At 35.9% G+C, this 19,518-nt stretch overlaps 1 protein-coding gene and 2 long non-coding RNA genes across 5 annotated transcripts in view; 1 reads left to right on the top strand and 2 right to left on the bottom strand.

Annotated features, from left to right (window-relative positions):
• The window catches only part of prpf40a (PRP40 pre-mRNA processing factor 40 homolog A), a 32,751-nt gene extending 27,801 nt beyond the window's left edge, over positions 1–4,950 (bottom strand). Inside the window, exons 1-3 of one of the 3 annotated variants that reach the window (XM_058787581.1) lie at positions 4,795–4,870; positions 3,687–3,767; positions 3,434–3,574 (exon numbers count right to left, since the gene is read on the bottom strand). In XM_058787581.1, coding sequence (XP_058643564.1) covers positions 3,434–3,574; positions 3,687–3,767; positions 4,795–4,797 — 225 coding nt within the window. In that variant the 5' untranslated portion in view covers positions 4,798–4,870. Of the gene's footprint in view, positions 1–3,433; positions 3,575–3,686; positions 3,768–4,130; positions 4,153–4,794 lie in introns of those variants that run through there. The other 2 variants (XM_058787580.1, XM_058787583.1) reach the window with 2 other exon arrangements.
• A 2,175-nt stretch (positions 4,951–7,125) lies between these two features.
• LOC131547310 (uncharacterized) lies at positions 7,126–10,473 on the bottom strand. Its single transcript, XR_009272898.1, has 4 exons — positions 10,350–10,473; positions 8,998–9,039; positions 8,618–8,659; positions 7,126–7,544 (listed from the first exon to the last, which is right to left on the bottom strand). It is a non-coding gene; the product is annotated as an uncharacterized LOC131547310 (long non-coding RNA).
• A 9-nt stretch (positions 10,474–10,482) lies between these two features.
• LOC131547309 (uncharacterized) lies at positions 10,483–17,490 on the top strand. The gene is made up of 3 exons (XR_009272897.1): positions 10,483–10,584; positions 12,531–12,623; positions 17,449–17,490. It is a non-coding gene; the product is annotated as an uncharacterized LOC131547309 (long non-coding RNA).
• The last annotated feature ends 2,028 nt before the right edge of the window (positions 17,491–19,518 follow it).

Here is a 19,518-nt window from a genome sequence, read left to right as displayed (position 1 = left end):
GCTGGTGTTGGTCCTGGACCAACCTACGGATGTTGGTGTGGAAGTTCTGCAGTGTCACTCTTGGGTGTTTGATGCTTTTTGGACTGATTTATGTGCTTGACTGAAGCTATGTAACAGAGCTCAAGTGCACGTTTGAAGAAAATCCTGGATACAACCAAGCTGTCACCAAAGAGCTCTTAAGTAATGACAATTGAGATGTCATTTTTGAGATGTCAAATTGTTGTACTCGAGTCCATTTAAGTGTTAAAAGTGTAAAATGTAGATGTGGAATGTTCCTTTCGTACTCATATACTCCTAACGTGTAATTAAATATGCATGGTAAGTGTGGTGGGGCAGAGCACTCAACCCCTGAGCCACTCAAGGCCATTTTTTTCTGTTAAAAATGGTTAAAATTTGTTTAAAGTTAAGTTATATAGCCAAATGCTTTGAAGCATTAATAAATTGATATAATGTGACAGGGTGGTCTTGCTGTTCTTTTTTTGTGTTGAAGTTAGATTTTGTTGTAACACAGTGTGATTGGGTGGGGTAGGATTAAATATATGAAATACGTTAGGTTTATGATAAAAATTATGTAAATGTGATGCATTTTAAGTACATTGGGTTTATTACCTAATAATACATATAAATGTTTCTTATGCATATAAAACAAATTGGACTTATTGGTACTATTACATAAGTCTTATTACATGTTTCATTTACATAAGGTTGGCAAGTTTGCATCACAAAGTTTATTAGTTTAAGTTAAAATTATGTAATCAAAATGGATGGAAATTTTATATACAATTGAAATACATCTTAAAGGTGCAATAGGAGATCTCAGAAAATGCTAACTTTAGCCTGATAGCACTGAAAGCGAACGTCCAACCTCCCTGCAATCGTTGTCTAAAGCCACGCCCCTTGAACGCACATACGCTCAAAGAACAGAATACCAGAGACAACATACTACAATAGGCTACATCAACGGTTTCCAATAACAGTCCTCGTGCCCTTCCCGCTCTGCACATTTCACATGTATATCTTATCACATCCAACGGTTGTTCTATTCGACCGTAAATCATAACTGCCCCGCGAAGTGGACACCACCAGATATTCCGCCATGATTCCAGTTCAAAGCGAGCGTATATGTTCCATACAAAGGGCATTAAAGTGTGCGTGACGTGAATTTAAATTGTATTTATTTACAGAGGTATATTATGTCACACTTTACACTTCTCTAGTAAGTTTCGTCTGTGTGTGAAGACGCTGTGTAGCGCAAATCCGTGAGTGAATGTTCTGAAATGAAATAAACTTCAACAGATTTCTCTGCTCAGGAGTAGGGAGCAATGAACACTGTAGGGAGAATGTCAATCGAAACACAGTTCATGCATGTAGCTCTCTTCTAATGAGTTGGTTATCTGAATCAGGTGTGTTAACTAAGAGAGACATGTAAAATATGCAGAGCGGGGGGCGCAAGGACTGTAATTGGGAACCGCTGGGCTACATCATGTGTCATTCACCGGTGAGAAAACTTTACAGCACAGTTAGTAAAAGTACTACAATACCAGGAAGGAAGATCGGGTTGTTGATATTTGTCTGCCATTCTCGCTCTGTCAGAAATAGCGTACGTGAATGCGCTGATGACGTATCCTGTCTGCGCGAACAGGGTGCGCAGAGGTATGCAAATACATACGTTGACAGGTAGGTAGGAAAGCCAATTAAAACGCCCGGACCGAATGTTTTGATTAGACAAACATTTCTTGATCCTACACCTTCCACAGAATATATAAATACAGATAAATACATTTAGACCACTTAACTTAATGATTGCTATCAGAATGTGAAGACACTTTCAACCAGAATAACAAAAAATATTTCTGAAGACAATCACCTATTGCACCTTTAAGAATTGGGCCTAAATATTTTTTTGAGTGTAGTGGCAGCATTTTCCATCATCTTGCAAATTTTGTAAATTCAACATGCTTTCTGTCATGTTGACAGAAAGAAAAATAAAGTATCTGGTATGTTCTTTATGGACTGTTATGAAAGCAAACAATTAGTGGTCGACCGATATGGGTTTCTTGACAGCTGATGCCAATCTTGGAAAGCAGGGTGGCCGATGGCCGATATAGTTTTATTTATTTAAATTAATATTTAAGAAATTTGAAAATTTAAATGGATTAAAAACTAAATGTGTAAAATAAACATACTTATACTTTAGATGACAAAGTATTTTTCACAAATAAATACATAATTAATAAATATAATTAAAAAGGATTAAACACTGTAACCAACAGGGCACTCAGTATTCTGGGAAGATTGTGGGCATTGGGAATCATATTTTTTCCAAGCAATGCCAAGGTATTACGGTAACACTCATTTTACATACAGCACACAGTGAAAATGACATCATTATAACACTGGGCAAATGCATAAAGCGCAGCATAATTTGAAATCACGAGTTTAAAGTTTGTCAACCCAGTGAAGCTGAACTCTTCTCCTGTCCGCATTTAATTCACCGTCACGCAGAGAACACGCTCTCACAGCTGGATTCGACTAAGTCTGCAAGGTTTGTGAAATTAAAATGTTCATAAAGTCATTTAAAGATTTGTTTAAATGACATAAATGCGTATTTGCTGAATGCTGACGGCAAACGAGAAAGTATTATAATGTTTGCCTTTCTGTTACCAATAATATAAAAGCAATCGTTATAACACTTTTTTGTTTACATTTTAATTCCTTTGTTTAACAGTTCTATCTGATTATTAGACAAACTTCTATCCATATTAGACAGAACTGTTAATGACTAGAGCCCGACCAATATATCGTTTTGCCGATTTTATCTGGATAAAAGATATATCGCAGATATATCAGTATCGGTGAATATGCCGATATTAATTTTTTATTTTTTTTACAGAACATATACGGTGCGTTCTAAATGGGATATATCACCCTCCGAAGGGCAATTTGTTCTTCATACAAAATGATTATGTATAGCACAAACACTAGTGAACTGATTGGCAAATCGCTCCAATTCTAACTCAATCATTATTTAAATCAGCACCAACTGAACCTCAAATCATTAGCCAAAATCTGACTCATAACAACTGAACAATCATTACTATCCTATGCACAATAACAAAATTACAGATTGCTCATGTGACAATCCTTGCATCCAAATTTGTGTACTCTCACAAAATTTGCTACATTTGATGAAGAACTTATTTTATGACCATTAATATGACTACCATCCATACATAATAAAAACCACCAGAATGGCACTGTCATGTGATGTACAACGTCAGGCGCGCTGTGCTACTGTTTGTACAGCTAGGCTACTTTGCATGTGTGAATTACCATGTCCATAAGCTAGCAAGTAAACCCCTGATTTAAAAACACTGCATCGTTTCTACGTGAATTCTGACTGCCATAAGCAGTGTTTGCTATTAGCTCTTACCTGTGCCATGGGCGGAGCTCCCATCGGGGGTATCATGGGGGGCATGATTCCCGGTGGCATGGGGGCCATGCTGGGCGGCCTCTGGCCCATGGGTGGCATTCCCATTGGAGGGAAGTGAGGCGGGATTCCTGGTGGCCCCATCTTTGAAAACACAAAAATATTTTCAAGGCATGAATGAGAATGAACACTACCAAGCATTCGCAAAGACAGAGAGAGATGGCTTTACAGTAAAGGCTTTCCAACACCAACTTACAAAGGGCGGGGGGATTCCTGAAGGTGGTACACCAGGAAAAGGTGGTGCTTGACTGGGGCCACTATTAGCATCAGTCGAGGACTGTTATGAACAAGAGAGTCCATTACAGTAACCACTACAGCTCTGATAAAGATGCTGCACATCACTGATTTATAGTGTGATGAAGTTTTCCCAAACATGATCTAATCTGACAGAACTAACCGACATATTCAAGCTTATGTGAGCACAACTATCACTGTCAGACGTTTCCTAAATATTTCACTCAAACCAACTAGCATAACTTAAAGCTTATTAATATACATACTACAAATGTATAACAAACCAGAGATTTCTTACATTCTCACTGCCCTTAACAAATCAAGCAACTAAAAACTCAATCAACTCAGACTTCACTAGTTTATCATAGCTTTATCAGAGTTTGAGAAATCAAGAGTTCTGTCTCACTTTCATCAGGAATAAGTTAGATCGACTATCAGTCGCCGATAATCAATAAAAACACAGTTTATCATACAAGCCAGTGTGATGGAGTTTATATACTCTAGAGCAGTGGTTTTCAAACTTGTTCCTGGGGACCCACAGCTCTGCACATTTTGCATGTCTCCCTAATTTACACGCCTGATTCAGATCATCAGCTCATTAGGAAAGTGCTCCATGAACTCAAATGAGTGTGTCAGATAAGGGAGACATGCAAAATATGAGGAGCAGTGGGTCCTGAGGAACAGGATTGAAAACCACTGCTCTAGAGTCTAGTCTAACACAGTAACATCAACATCAGTGCAAACAGATAATCATAAACAAACTGTTTACAAGCATAAATGTTACACAATCAGATATGTAACACGTCTAACACACGTGCTTTAATAATCGCAATAATAAATCCAAACTCTCATTCAAACACTCGTTAGCTTTAGCTTTAGCATTAGTCACTCATTCACATTAGCTTACATGCTAACCAACATTTATTTTGTCTGTAATGTACCCATTTCTTCGCTACAAGTCTTTAACCCAAGCAAATAAACCGTTCAGTGTGTATATGTGTCATTTGTAAATGCTAGAACAGGCCAGTTTTGAGTTTATGTGAATAAACGGTCTGGTTTCTTGGACTCACCATGATGAGCGAACATGCAGCGGCCCTACGCGAGACAAAAACCTAGACTCTGATTGGCTGCTGCGCGCCGGGTTCAAACTACAGCAGGCGTGTTTCAAGTGCAACAATACTGCGTAAGAACTGCGCATAAACCATTTCGCAGCGCAGGAAACAAAAACACAGGAGAGCTTCGCACGAAATGCGCAGATCTGAAGCCAACAAGTGACAAGAGCCTAAACATACTGCACGATTTTCGGTTGTCCCAGACGAAAGATTGGCATCTTGAAACAATCGTGGCCAATCAGAAATCGCCGCGATTGCTTCACGATGCCAGTCTTTCGTCTGGGACAGAGAAGTTAAGAGAAGAAATGCAGTAAATAAACAATGAAAACAGATCACTTAATTCAAAATTATTAAACATTTTACGAAATATTATGATTAATATTATTAATGAAATTGTTTCTACCTATTTCAATACCTTATGCAGTGAAAGTCCTTGAATTATGTGCCACATGAAAAAATACTATAGTAATTTATAGTAAATACTATAGTGTTTTTGAACCATGAATTAATTTGTTGTGGTAATTCTATAGTTGCTGTGGTAATATAACAACTATAGTAATATAAACAATTACTTTACCCATACTGTACTAAGTGTTCTACAACTATAGGGTATTTACAATACACAACAGTTTACTGTAGTAAAAACTAAAGAATACTACAGTATTTATTACAGTTTATCAGTTCACTATAGTTAATACTACAGTATGCTGTAGTAGCATTCATTAACAAAGTGTTGTAAATACTATAATATATACAGTATAATACACCTTACTAGTTCAAAAACACTATAGTATTTACTATAAATTACTATATTTTTTTCATATGGGTATTTATTTACAATAAATCAATACAAAACATTTTATTTAAAATAATTTCAATTAATTATACAATATGCATGTATTTAACCCATATATCCTAATGCCAACAACAGAATGACATCCTAGTAGTGGCACTGCATGACTGCACATTTTAAAAATATTGTGTTATTGTTCTTTGAAAAAATAAAAATAAAAAAAAGGCTGCACATTTTAAATGCACATATGTCTTTAAAAGACAGCTGTGTCAACATTAAGGAGTTAGCTAGCAGGGATGATGCAGTTTTGTAGGCCAAAACCTGGAAGTGAGTTAGCATTTTAGAACTTACAGTTCCAACATCCTGAAGTCAATGTTTTTTTCAAGTGGATTTTAAGGTAATAAAGCTTTTACATGTCAAGAAAAGGGTAGCTACCAAATGGCTAAATGGGACTATACAGATTTCCGGGGACATTGAATTAAATGTCATCACACCAAACAGATAAACTCATCCACACACTAGACGCATTCATAGACTCGTGTTCATCATTGCGCTCACTCTTGCTGACTATTCTAAAAAAAAAAAAAAAAGTTTCATGGAAATTTTAAATAAAGTTTTTTAAATGAAGACTGAAAGAGTTGTCAGAAACTTGAAGTCATGCATCATTTGCTTATAGCTTACATTTTGCTTTTTACTTCTGCCAAGTAAGGCTTCAAAATTCAAAAAGTTGTGTTCATTTGTAAACATTTTCGTAATAAATGTGTAAGAAAACCAAACATGAATCATAAACTTTTGTTGGTCACATTTTTTCAGCAATAATCCGACAGCCAATGAAAAAAAGAAAAAAATCCTACTGGGAATTTGTCATGGAAACCAGGGTGATGTTAACTTTTGGGCTGACCTACAAAAATATGTCATCACTACAGCACTCTATATAGATGACCTGAAAGCAAATAGACCTGAGTAGAGGCCAAAAAAAAAAAAAAAAGAAGAAGAAGAAAAAAAGTTTTTACAAGGTCTTTGGCCTGCAGTTGTAGAAACTGTTGTTTCCATTTTTCTGTAAATCATAGGCTTTATCCTGAACTGAAACATATTTGACTGATGAGACTGAACCACTGAAGTCTGATTCTTCCATGCATCCATCATTATTATGAATTATAAACAAATAATAGGCTGATTTACTGTTCTAACACATTTAATCCATCATACTCTTAAGATATTTATTCTCTGGATGACAGTAATTGCCAAAACCATGTAAGCAGAGTTACTGAAGATGTATTTGACCTTTTATTAACTAATAGCTTGTACAGAAAGTCTAAATGCAGAACATTTCATTGTACATTTGTGAATAAATTAAATAATAATAATTGGTTAATTAAGGATTGCATTAGGCAGAGACCTTTAATAAATGCTAATACACAAATGTCACTGATCAGCAATAGACCTTAGAGAGCTCCTGACATTTCGCTCAGTCATTAATAGGAGCTCACCTAAATTTGAGATGCATTAAGGCTACAAACAGAGTGAGTCATGAGGAATATTTCACAAGTAAAACTTTGGTAGGATCAATGCAGCCGCCCAGCGTGCTCAGGAAACAATAGTCTCTGTGACACATGCTCTATTTCTAAACTCTCTGCAGGTAGTCAGGGAACTCGGCCTGTCGTCTCAGCACCACGGTCATCCGTCATGCTGCTTTAATTGGCCGCTTGTTCCCATTTACCGTAACATTTATTTTCTCGAGCCCGGGGGAGGAAGATGCAATTTTGAGACTGAAACATGTTAGACCCTGATAAAAGCCCAGGTGACTCATAGTTTATGAAATAATTCACCTGTGTCTGAGTAGTGAATATTTGATCGGCCTGTCATGCTGGATGCGGAGACAGTATGTTTGTCTTTCCCAGCATTCACATCAACACTGGGGGAAAAAAATAAATAATTTTTAAAAAAAAGATTACAAAGAAATGGCAACACATTGAATTAAACATGACATTTTGAATTAGAAAAACAAATATATATATATATTTTTTTAATGTACACCAATAATCTTTTTTTTTCAAAAAATGTTTTTCTTTATTTCTTTATTTGGTTTTGTTTTTGCAGTGATGTAATCTGTTGACAATATGGAGGTTCTGAAAAAAGGAAAATATGAGGTAATTTATTTATATATTATTATTATTATTATTATTATATAATTTTGTATCTTGATTTTGTTGTTTCCAGTACAAATATCTGAACATTTACAAATCAAGATACATTTTTTGACAATTCAAGTCATGTCAACTTGTAATGGTGCTTTATACAGTTTTTTCAATACGATTGTTTTAAAGCAGCTTCACAGTAATAAACAAGAAAATAACTGAATCATCAAATGTGTATAATAATCATCAAACGGGGCATCTTCATAAAATATGAGACAATAATCATCTTCATAAAATATGAGACTATTTCAAATTCTGCTGCAACACAACTCTAAAAAGTTAAGTGTCTTGACTTGTAAGTGACATGACTTGAATTCTCAAGAAAATGTATCTTAATTTACAAATGTTTAGCTATTTGTATTGGAAAAGACAAAAAAATATTAAGTATGTTTTTTTCCCCCCCACAGTGCAGCCCTTTTACTTGCAAACTTTTTACTCATTTTACTTTTATTATTATTATTAGAGTTTTGTTTATTAGTAGTATTTTTACATGGCATCATTCACATCAAGGTATTCTTTGCTGTTTGATCCTTAAGTACAGCACAATCATTAACATATCAAACTGCTTTTTTCTAGCATTTCAGACAGCAAATCATTGTAGTTTTCTTGGAAGAATAATAATGTTTCAACATATTTGGTGTTCGCAGACATCAGTACGAGACAGGGACACCAAGATCATTAGGGAACAGGGAGCAATTTTCATGTAATTGTGTGTCATCAGTGCATCCTGGAGGTAAAGCCGACTTCAAAGCCACTGGAACATCAGCTGGGTGTGCGAAGAGAGACTCACCACTGCTGCAGCCACACACTGGACATCTGCTACACACACAATCTGCCACTCATTAAAGCAGGGTCACACACACACACACAAACAACACACGCTCATTAACACGTGGACAGCTTCAGACATCAGCATTTGACTGACTCATGACACTCTCAAAAGTGAACGTGACATCAAGATGGACACATTCGTCTCTCTGCTAAGAATAAAAGATGTTTCATTGAGCAGATGCTAAGAATGTTCAAACACTTATGTCAGTCCTGTAGGCCTCAGACTCAATTCTCATTCTCACACAGAAACAGATTGGTGCATGCCAGAATCCACTCTCATGAACAAAATCACATTAACACATACACATGCCCACACAAACGGATTGTGTTATCTCTCACCTGAGCCCCTGATGGTAATGAGGAGGACTTTTCACTGTCTGCCTGAGAAGAGAGATATAATCAGCTCATCAGATCCCCCAAAAAACATAATGGATTGTGTACAGGGTTCCTTTTTTTGGTACTATTATTTGGAACTGATTCCAAAGGGTTTCTTAAGCTTTTATTTATTTATTTATTTTTTAGAGTATTCCAAGACTAAACAATAATTAGATCTTTAAGAACACAAAGCTCTTAACAGGATTATTATAATTAGTAGAAGAATATTCACCTGTGTAACATGACAAGAGATTTCAATAAAATATTTCAAAGATTATATGGTTCATCTTGTGATTGTCTATTATCAAGTATGTTTATGAATATATACACTTTAAATTTCAATATGTAAAGGTTACTTGAAAAAAAAATATTGTAAACTTATTGCCTCAGAAATATATAGTTAAGGGACAATAAGTTTGCAAGATTTTTGTCAAGTAAAGTTAACACAGAAATATACAGAGCTGTGTTCAAAAGTTTGGGTAAAGTTTTTAAAGGGGTCATCGGATGCCCATTTTGCACAAGTTGATATGATTCTTTAGGGTCTTAATTAAAAGTCTATAACATACTTTGGTTAAAATTTCTCAATGGTAGTGTAAAAAACACCTTTTTAAACAACATGATCTCACAGAATTCCGTGTAATGTTCACGGACTTAATTAACCTCCGAATCTGTGGTGGCGTCACGGAATCGCCGAAAATTCCATGATGGACTCACAGAAAAAAATCCGTGATGGGCTCACAGAAGTGATACCAATGTAAGTCAGTGACAGGCATCAGCCGTGCTCCACGCACGGAAACCCTTAGCATCAATATGCCGACGCGCTACTGGGACATTTATCGTCGTCATTATTGTTCAGAACTGGGTAGGTTTAGGGTAGGGGTGGGGTCAGGTACTCCAGTGAAAGTATACATTTATATACAAATTATAACTGCATCGGAGCCACTCTTTTTACGCAGCGCTGGTGTTGAACCAGTGAATCCGTGCATGGACCACGGCTGATGCCTTCTGTGAGCCCATCACGGAATTTTCGGCGATTCCGTGATGCCACCACAGATTCGGGGTTAATTAAGTCCGTGAACATTACACGGCATTCTGTGAGATCAGGTTGTTTTTAAACCTGTCAAAAACAGCTCTGTTTTTAGCAAGCCATTATAGTCCATGTCCCTTTAAATGCTCATGAGCTCTGCTGACCCCGCCCCTCTCTTCCCTGGGGTGATGAGCAGTACTGTTTACTTTAGCCAAGAAACTGGCAAACTCGCACATTATTAGGAAAGGCGATTTGCAGAGATTCATAAAAAAATAAACCTTATACTCACTTCTTCTGTAGGTGAGGCTGGATCACGAATGATTCGCGCGAACATAGACACATTCACTTCAAAGCGAAAGTAATGTTAATCCTCTGCATCTTCAGCGGCTCAGATGTAGGGAGTAAATGACGACTGCTACATTCATACATTACATCCAACACCTCAATCGCTTAATCGGTGACATCTCGTCTTCCCTGCACCGGAGTCGACGGACAGCTCTCAGCTCACTCAGGGCGGGTCAAAGGTAAGACGGTGGGAGCGGCCTGTACAGAACTACATCATTCTGACAGGAATCTCAGAACTGCCTGATTTGAGAGAGGGGATTTAAAAAAAAAAACACTGGGTGGATTTTTATCATTATAGTGATATGTGTATGCACACTTTCAACACACATTTATGTAGAGGTCGACCGATAGTGGATTTTACCCATACAGATAGCTAGGTTGGACCACACTGGCCGATACCGATTAATCAGCCGATAGTTTTCAAAATGGATACTGAAAGAGAGCTAGTGCTTTACTATTAAAAAAAAAGCAGCAACAGTACTGAACCACACTTTGTAAATGAATAAAAATATTAATAGTATTTACTATACTGATCATTAAAGTTATTTCATAGTTTGCTAATATTAAAAGAAGAAACTTTAAAATGTAAAAATATAGCCTATTAGTAGCTAATAGTGAATGTTGAAATGAAAACACTAACAAGGAACAATACTTCTACAGTTTTCATTAATGCTACGAATGGACTCTTATTGTAAAGTGTTACCATTTAATTTCAACAGTCATGCTTAAAGATGGCCATCTTTAAATATCTACACAAGGCCATAGCATTAAAATTACATACATATGGATATTGTATGTGTACTCACACACTTTATGTGCTTCTATTTTTTAACACTTGATAATTATCTAATCAAAAAAAAAAGAGAACTCAGAGGTATCACACACACACCAGACGCTTTGCGTTCAAATCAAGTGGCGGTCTAAAACAATTTATTTAATCCCCAAACGGACATAAGTTTGCTTCAAGAATGAACAATGTGGCATAAATGAGTTTGAAGTTCGGCGTTTAAAAAACAGAGCAAGCGGAAAGAGAACGCGCGATCTGTATTACAGCTCTCTATATGAAGCATACAGACTTTATTAGAGCCACAGAAAGACAAACGTTTTGCTGAAAAATGCACAATACATAATTTATAGCCTAGGGTGAAGTCATTATACATTCACAACGATTTGGGACAATAATGTAATTTAATAGAAAACTATGTGAATAGCGCTCTGTTCCGCAGCAGAATTTTCTGTCGGCTGTATTTAAACGTGAGTCTGGAGTTTCCTGCTCTGTGCAGCACGCAGTGTCACGTGTCAAAATAAACAACACGTGCTGTCAGTGATTTCCGCCTCTAGAGGCCGCTCTCGTACTGTATAATGCCAGCGGACCCTTCTCAGCCACTCCAGCAATGGTTGCAAACCTGAAAACTATCGGCATGGATTTTTGGCAATCAACTATCGGTGCCGATTAATCGGCAAAACCGATGAATCGGTCGACCTCTACATTTATGTTTAAACAACTTGAAAAGTGAATTTTGCATCCGATGACCCCTTTAAGGATTTTTAAAGAAGTTTCTCATGCTCATCAATGCTACATTTATTTGATCAAAAATACAGAACAACAGTAATATTGTGAAATATTAGAATATAAAATTATAATTTAATATACTTTAAAATATAATTTATTTCTGCGATGCAAAGTTGAATTTTCAGCATCAATACTCCAGTCTTCAATGTCACATGATCCTTCAGAAATTCTTCTAATATGCTGATTTGCTGCTCAAGAAACATTTTATTATTATTATTATTGTTATCATCAGTGTTGAAAACAGTTTTCTTGCTTAATATTTTTGTGGAAACCATAATACATTTTTTCAGTATTATTTGAGTAATAGAAAGTTCAAAAGAACAGAATTTATTAAAAATTGAAATCAGAAAAAAGTGTAATGTTTCCTATCCAATGATTATTTCATTAACAATGTCACAGGTGTTAAAGTTTGTTTGTCCGGTTCCTCATTCTAATATCTCTCTTATCTCATGTCTGTATGTCTGTTCTCAGTAAAGCACAAGTATGGTTGGACGTGTCTAAATGTGTCTTTCTGATTGTGTCTCTATATGCTGTGATTTCTGCTCATTCAAGCCCAACACAAAGAACCTGATTACTGAGGAGAGAGACAGACAGACTCCCTACCTCTGCCTCTCTAAAGATGCCTGATTTCATGAATATAAATCAGTAAGTGTACTGTCTCTTTTTGCCTGTACCTCACATTCAATCTGTTTATGACAGAATCAAGATGTTTTATTATCATTGGTGTTTGCTAAGTCTGTTATTGCTCAAATGCAGCAATAATAGCTAACCCTTTTAAACTTCAGCATGAAAATTGCTTTTATCTTTCAGACATGAGTGATACCTCAAATCATGGAGCCTTTTAAGGAGGGGTGTGTTATTTCTTTTAGAAGTTGAATATACAGTATTTACCTAGCAGAACCGATTGCACCAACTGCCTAGAAAACCTTAGCAACACCCCATCCTGCATCCTAGCAACACCCCCTTAGCAACATCATCCATTTACATTTACATTTAATCATTTAGCAGACGCTTTTATCCAAAGCAACGAACAATAGAAGCAATCAGACCATTGAGAGTGCAGCAGTATACAAGTGCCATGACAAGTCTCAGTTAGTCCAGCACCGTACACGTAGCTAGTTTTTTTTTTTCATTCTCCAAACTGGCTGTCCAGGCTTGAGGGATGCTGGATCCTATCCTAGTGTTTGGGGCCATAGGCAAGGAAGTACTGTGTAACGGACGGAAGGCCAGTCCATTAAAAGGTTGAACGTCATAGAAAACACTGGACAGGTTGTTGAAAGCAGAAAAAGACTAGTTTTACTGCGCTGCTCTGAATGAAATTGACAGTGCTCATAAACAGCTACTGATATTCTTGAAATAATTTAGAGGTTTGGACCTGGAAATGGTATTTAGTATGTCATGATTTAACAAGTGAATGGTTTAACATGTTATATGGTTATACGAATAGTAATGTATATCCCAATACCCATATGCCCAATCTTGGCTATGTGCATGCAACAGGAAAGTGCACAACCCAGGCCAGAAACTTGCTAAAGCTCAGTGCCCTTAGCACACACTAAATCCACACTCCATCTCTAATATCATTTTGGAGTGGTATTTGAAGCTAATCATGTTCCATTATTCATTTGGTTCAAGAACTCATGTGCCCTGAAATCACATGATGTTGAGAAAAATTAATTATGCATTAAATTAAATCATATATTGCATGATATAAAATATAATCTATTTTAAATGACAATATTACACCACAAAAATACCTACATATAATTCCATTTTATAATAAATTTCTGTAATTACATCTATGACTTTACATATGCGGGTAAAATCGGATTTACTCCAGTCATTGTTAAAAAAACAAGCTAACAAACTTAATAGTGTCACGTCCTCTGTCGTGTGTGTCATGTGTTCCCACCTCTTGTGTCCATATTTGGTCTTGTTCCTGTCCTTGTTACGTGTGTGATTATTAGTTAAGTCTTGTCCAGCCGTGTTTCAGTAATTATCAGTGATTGTCATGTGTATTTAGTTCTTGCCTGTTTAGTTAGTGTTTGTCTGGTCTACTCGTTATTCCCCGGTGTTCCTGTCTGTGTCAACCTTGCCCTGTCCTGATGTCCTCATTAAAGACTATTATTTTGAAGTTTATCCTCGTCTGCGTGTTCCTCTTTCCTCCCTGCTGTGTGCACCGTGACAAATAGCTAGCATTAGTGAAGCGGCCAGGGGAATCTTTCTGCCTCCATCTCTTGTCTGCACACGCAACAAGTGGGCGAGCAATATGCTAATGTTTCATGTTGACGTCAACATGAAACGGCTTGGGATATGATTCAGAGTCGACTTTTTCATTCAGTCGAGACAATAACTTTATACACGGTGCACTTTCAGATTTATTGCAATTGTGTTACACACTGCATGAAAGGTAATTTTCAAAAATCCATAACAGGGGCACTTTAAAACAATGTGTATTTTGAAAAGTGCTATACAAATAAATTTGTCTTGATATGAATGATCTCTTTATATTTATCTCATCTCTCTCTTATCTAAATTTGATTTCAAAACACTTTTTTTTTGACACGAGAATAATAAATACTATTTTGCCAAATCTGATTATTTATTTATTTATATTTTTTGTGACAAAAATACAAACTATTCAAAGTGAACATGAAACAGAGTATGCCGAATGAACTAATATTATTGAAAATGAACCGATAGTGAAGACCAAATTAAACTTCGCTCTCTGGTTATAATGGGCTGTACAGTCAATAAGACTGATTCTTCTCTGAGTGACTGAATGCTCTCTCTCTCTCTTTCTCTATCCCTCCCTTTTGAAACTGGGACACCCTAAAACACTGACTGGGGCCTCGAGAGGAAAAAACAAATGGCCTCCATCATTTGCTTTGGCAGAAAGCATCCATAATTGATTAATGAGGGTGACAGTATCTGGATGTTTTACTGCGTGAGATGAAGAAAAGGAGCAGAGATCTAAATTGATCTGAAAGCATATTGGTGGCATTATAATCTGTAATTCCAATGTTTTGCATGATAATATAAACTGTATTTATTTCCACCTATATTCATTTATTATGTTTGTTTTGTTACTAGACTTTATGGGTTCATGCTTGGGATTCTGAGGGTGATGTCTCATTCCAGTATGCATCCAAAAGCTGCTATCAGTCTCTGCCCAGCTGGGGGCAGTAAGTGGTCTGTGTGGACGTTACAGGGCTGCAACTGGACGAGCACATATAAAAACCTACAACAGGTGCTTTAAAATGTGACAATTATTTACTATAACAGGAACCTAAAGATACAGTTTGAAATATTTCAGATCTGTCACGTTTACCGTAATTATCAGCACTATTAAAGCAATACAATATTTATCGTAATAAACAGAGTAGAGGATTTTACACATTTAGTACATTATGATGATCCATTGAATGTGATAATCTGAAGGATTTACATAGTAACTGTGTTTAGACCTTGATTTTTAAAAGTATATCAGATTACATTTTGCAGACTGCAACTGTCACAGCAGGTGAGGGGAAACAGGCAGAGGCAGATCTAAATTCAGGTTTCAAATGTATTAACAACTAAAACAAAGAAGAGAATTTGATGGAACACAACAGCATCATCAAAACAAAGACAACACAGAACAAATATAAACACATGATAATTAAGAACATAACACAGAACAGGTGCAACATAATCAGTAACTGTAGAAACAAGTGGCAATCAAAAACCGAGGCAACGAACAGCTCTGGCAACAAAGAAAACGGGCCTGTTTCATAAAACAAATTTACCAAATAAGCCAGGCTTATTTTAAACCAAATCAACTGACAATAAATCAGACTAACTAAAATAAACCTGTTTTATGAAACAGGCCCCAGGAACTAAACATATGGGAGTTCAAGCTAAAAGTTTGTGAAAACTGAACTGATCTTTGACGGCAACATTTTAAAGGAATTAATTTTACTTAATGTGTGGAAGTTTTCCATTTTATTATATTATCTTTAATTTTGAATTTATTTTGATTTTCACTATTTAACATATTGTTTTTCACACTGTATTTTCATTTGTACAGGTGTTACTGCTACAAAACAAAACAAAACAAACAACAACAACAAAAAAACGTACAGACATAGATAGATAGTTAGCAACAACACAAGGGTCAGTGAATGAAGACAGAATTAAATTGTCTTTAAACAGTTCATCCAGGAATGATAATTTGCTGAAAATGTAGATGTAGATGAGTTTTTCTTCATTGGAACAGATTTGGAGGAATTGCACTTCTGCAGTGAATGGGTGCTGCCAGAATGAGAGTCCAAACAGTTGATAAAATAATCCATGGGTAATCAACATGACTCCAGTCTATCAATTAATATCTTGTGAAGTGAAAAGCTGCATGTTAGTAATAAACATATCCACATCATTAAGACGTTTTTAACTTTACACAGTTGCTTCTAAAATACGAGTCCTTTATCCATAATATTGTTATGCAGTAAACAAGTTGTCTCTCGTTTGAATCAGGAGAGAAATATGCACAGATCAAGCACTGTTTACGTGAAAAATAGTCCAAAACAGTTTTAAACAAATATTTCAGTGGATTTTGACGTGCGAGGACAGCAGGAAGTGTAATAAATCTAAAATGTAATGATAAATTTGTTTGTTACAAACAGAGCTTTCTTCACAAGAAATTAACTGATGGACTGAAGTGGTGTGGATTACATGTGGATTATTGTGATGTTTTTATCAGCTGTTTGGACTCTCATTTCGACGGCACCCATTCACTTGAAGAGGATCCATTGGTGAGCAATTCATGCTAAATTTCTCTAAATCTATTCTGATGAGGATCTGTTCAGATGAGGAAACAAACTCATCTACATCTTCTTCGATGGTCTAAGTGGTAAGTACATTTTCATTTTTGTTTGAACTATTCCTTTAAGGAGAAGATGCACACAAGAGCTTTGAAAAACTCTGAATGATTTACTTTGTTCAAACATTTCCTGACATCACTTCCTCAAGAGGAATGAGCTAATGCTGTTCCTCAGTTGTTTTTCATCTCTACTCTTTACAAATAAAGTTATATTTCCAGCACAGAGATGATCTGTCGCTAAATGTTTCAGGGTGTTATGTAAAACTTTTAATGGGATTTGAGCTGACTAGTTTCTTCTGTGATTTGCGGTAGCCATGGAAATGATTAATGGTGTACAGTGGGTGCTCTGAGAGAGAGAGTGTCGTAGCGGCCACGCTAACCTGCTCTCTGACTGACATTGCATTATAATATTCACTCATGAAAGTGCACCTGCTCCCAGCTTTAATGAGCCTGTAGAGCTGGCCTGCCACGAACCCAGAGCTGAAACACCTGATGAAGGGCTCTCCTTTCTGCCGAGTTACAATTTAATAGCACACAAACACAAACCCAGAGAGATAGCAGCCATAGTTTCCCGTTGGTGTGAATTATCTTTTTGATATTTCATTACAGTCTCCTCTGAGATCGCCATGGCTCAGATTAATCAAGACTTCCACTCTCAAAAGCTATCAAGGTATCCCTTTGACTCTCTTTACTGGCTCTCCATTACATGATAATATCAATCCATTGATGAGAAATCCCAGACTGTAGTATCAGATGATATCAGATTGTAATTCATATTGTAAAACTTTGGACACACTGATATGATAAATTATTTTTATTAAAAAAATAATAATAATACTTTTTGCTTCTGCTTAAATACTTGAAATTAGTTTTTAAATTATTTGTACTTTGTTTTATTTCTTTAGTTTAGTTTTTAAACAAAATTAATTGTAGTGGAGTGGATTAATATGGGAGCAGAGTTATAGAGTATACAGAGTACATTATGTCATGTCTGCATAATGTTTTTATTAATGAGTTAGTGTATGTATTAGTGTAAAACTATTGTATAGTTTTGATGGTATTATTATTCTAAAATGTGCAAAATAATAAATAACAAAGTGTGTCCAAACATTTGACTATAATGCATAACTACCAAAAAATAAAATAAAATAATATTGCACTAATATGGTTTTATCAAAATGCTAAAAAACAACAACAACAACAATGGTAAGTTCCTCTGTCAAAGATCTAACCTGCATTTCATGTAAATTTACAGTAAAACGGCTTTAAATTTACCTTTTTTGGAAGTAATAAAAGAACAAGTCTTATAATTACAGTGAAAACTGTAAATTCAGATTCCTTGTGATACTTCACATTTGATGGTATTTTGTTCAAATGTTGTATTTCTACATAGTTTCTAAACTCAATTTAAAAATATTAGGGTTTTGTATGTTGTTAAATGAATATTTATTGCATTATTTTAGTGTTTACATGTGTTCCTGTGATGGTGATTTGTGTTTGTGTGTATGACAGCTTGCACCTTTTATATTAGCATTTACCTCAACTTGTGGAAATTATAGTTTTAATCTGTAAACTGTACAGATAGTTCTGTAAATATGTTTTTTTATGTAAAAAAAGATTCATTCACTGCATTTCGTGGTCAATATTTTTGAATAATGACATTATGATTGATTAATTGATCATTGTCAAAGGCAACCATTTCTTTATTCTCTCACCAATGGATGAACTACATTTTTCCATACAAAAATCTATAATGACACTTTCATAGCTATTAAACATGCTTAATAACTCATGCATATTAGTGTAATCTTTATTCTAATAAAACAATGTCTAATGAAATGTGATTCACCCACACAGTGTATGATACACAATCTACATTGTGAGCGTCACACATCATCCTCTTCAGTGCACTGCTGCTGTCAGTCACAGAAGAATAGCTACTGTACCCTGTCTGTCTAGTTACAATGCAGTTTCTAGATAAACCTCTGTATTTTATTATCAGATTGACACTGAATACCCGCCACAACCCAGACTAAACACACTGTAAACATCCCATTTGTTTAGAAACATTTTGTTGTTGTTGAGAGCCCAGATTCTTAATTAGATAGCAATTCTGTGAACCATCTTTCTCCATCTTATTAAATTAGAGGCATCTGAAGCGCTCAGTTTGTCACGCTTATCTCTGGGAAACAGTTGGGCTGCTGCCAGTGCGAGGCTGCCTGTCTGCCAGTGTGTGTGTGTGTGTGTGTGTATCATTGACTTCATACATGCAGTGAGCGCTCTTTGTGTCTCTTTATAGCCCCGCAGTCACAGCACGTCTGTCCAGCGCGACAGGGAAAGGGTTTTTCATTAACACACAGCTCTCCTCGCTCTTTTGTGCTGCTGTTACACTGTCCACCTGCATTGATCTCCAACAGAAGCTGCTCAACCCAAAATATTAGAACTTTCTCCTTTTTATAGATTCTCCAAACCGATCTCATGAGTAAACATATACAATTTAGACAAAAGTGGTGATTGAGTAAAACAATAAACAACAAACAAATGTACAATGTGATTAGTATGAAAATGTACAATTTTAGGGTATGATTACATGACAAATGTTAGGATTAAATAGAAGGATTCCTCTGATCTGAGAGGGGGCCCGATGCAATTTCTGCTGAGGGGTATTGTCTCTGTTGT

Source organism: Onychostoma macrolepis, chromosome 09 (genome assembly GCF_012432095.1).
Source record: "Onychostoma macrolepis isolate SWU-2019 chromosome 09, ASM1243209v1, whole genome shotgun sequence".
NCBI classification, from domain to species: Eukaryota; Metazoa; Chordata; class Actinopteri; order Cypriniformes; family Cyprinidae; genus Onychostoma; species Onychostoma macrolepis.
Note: the sequence above shows the minus strand (reverse complement) of the source record. Positions and strands in the feature narration are given on the sequence as shown.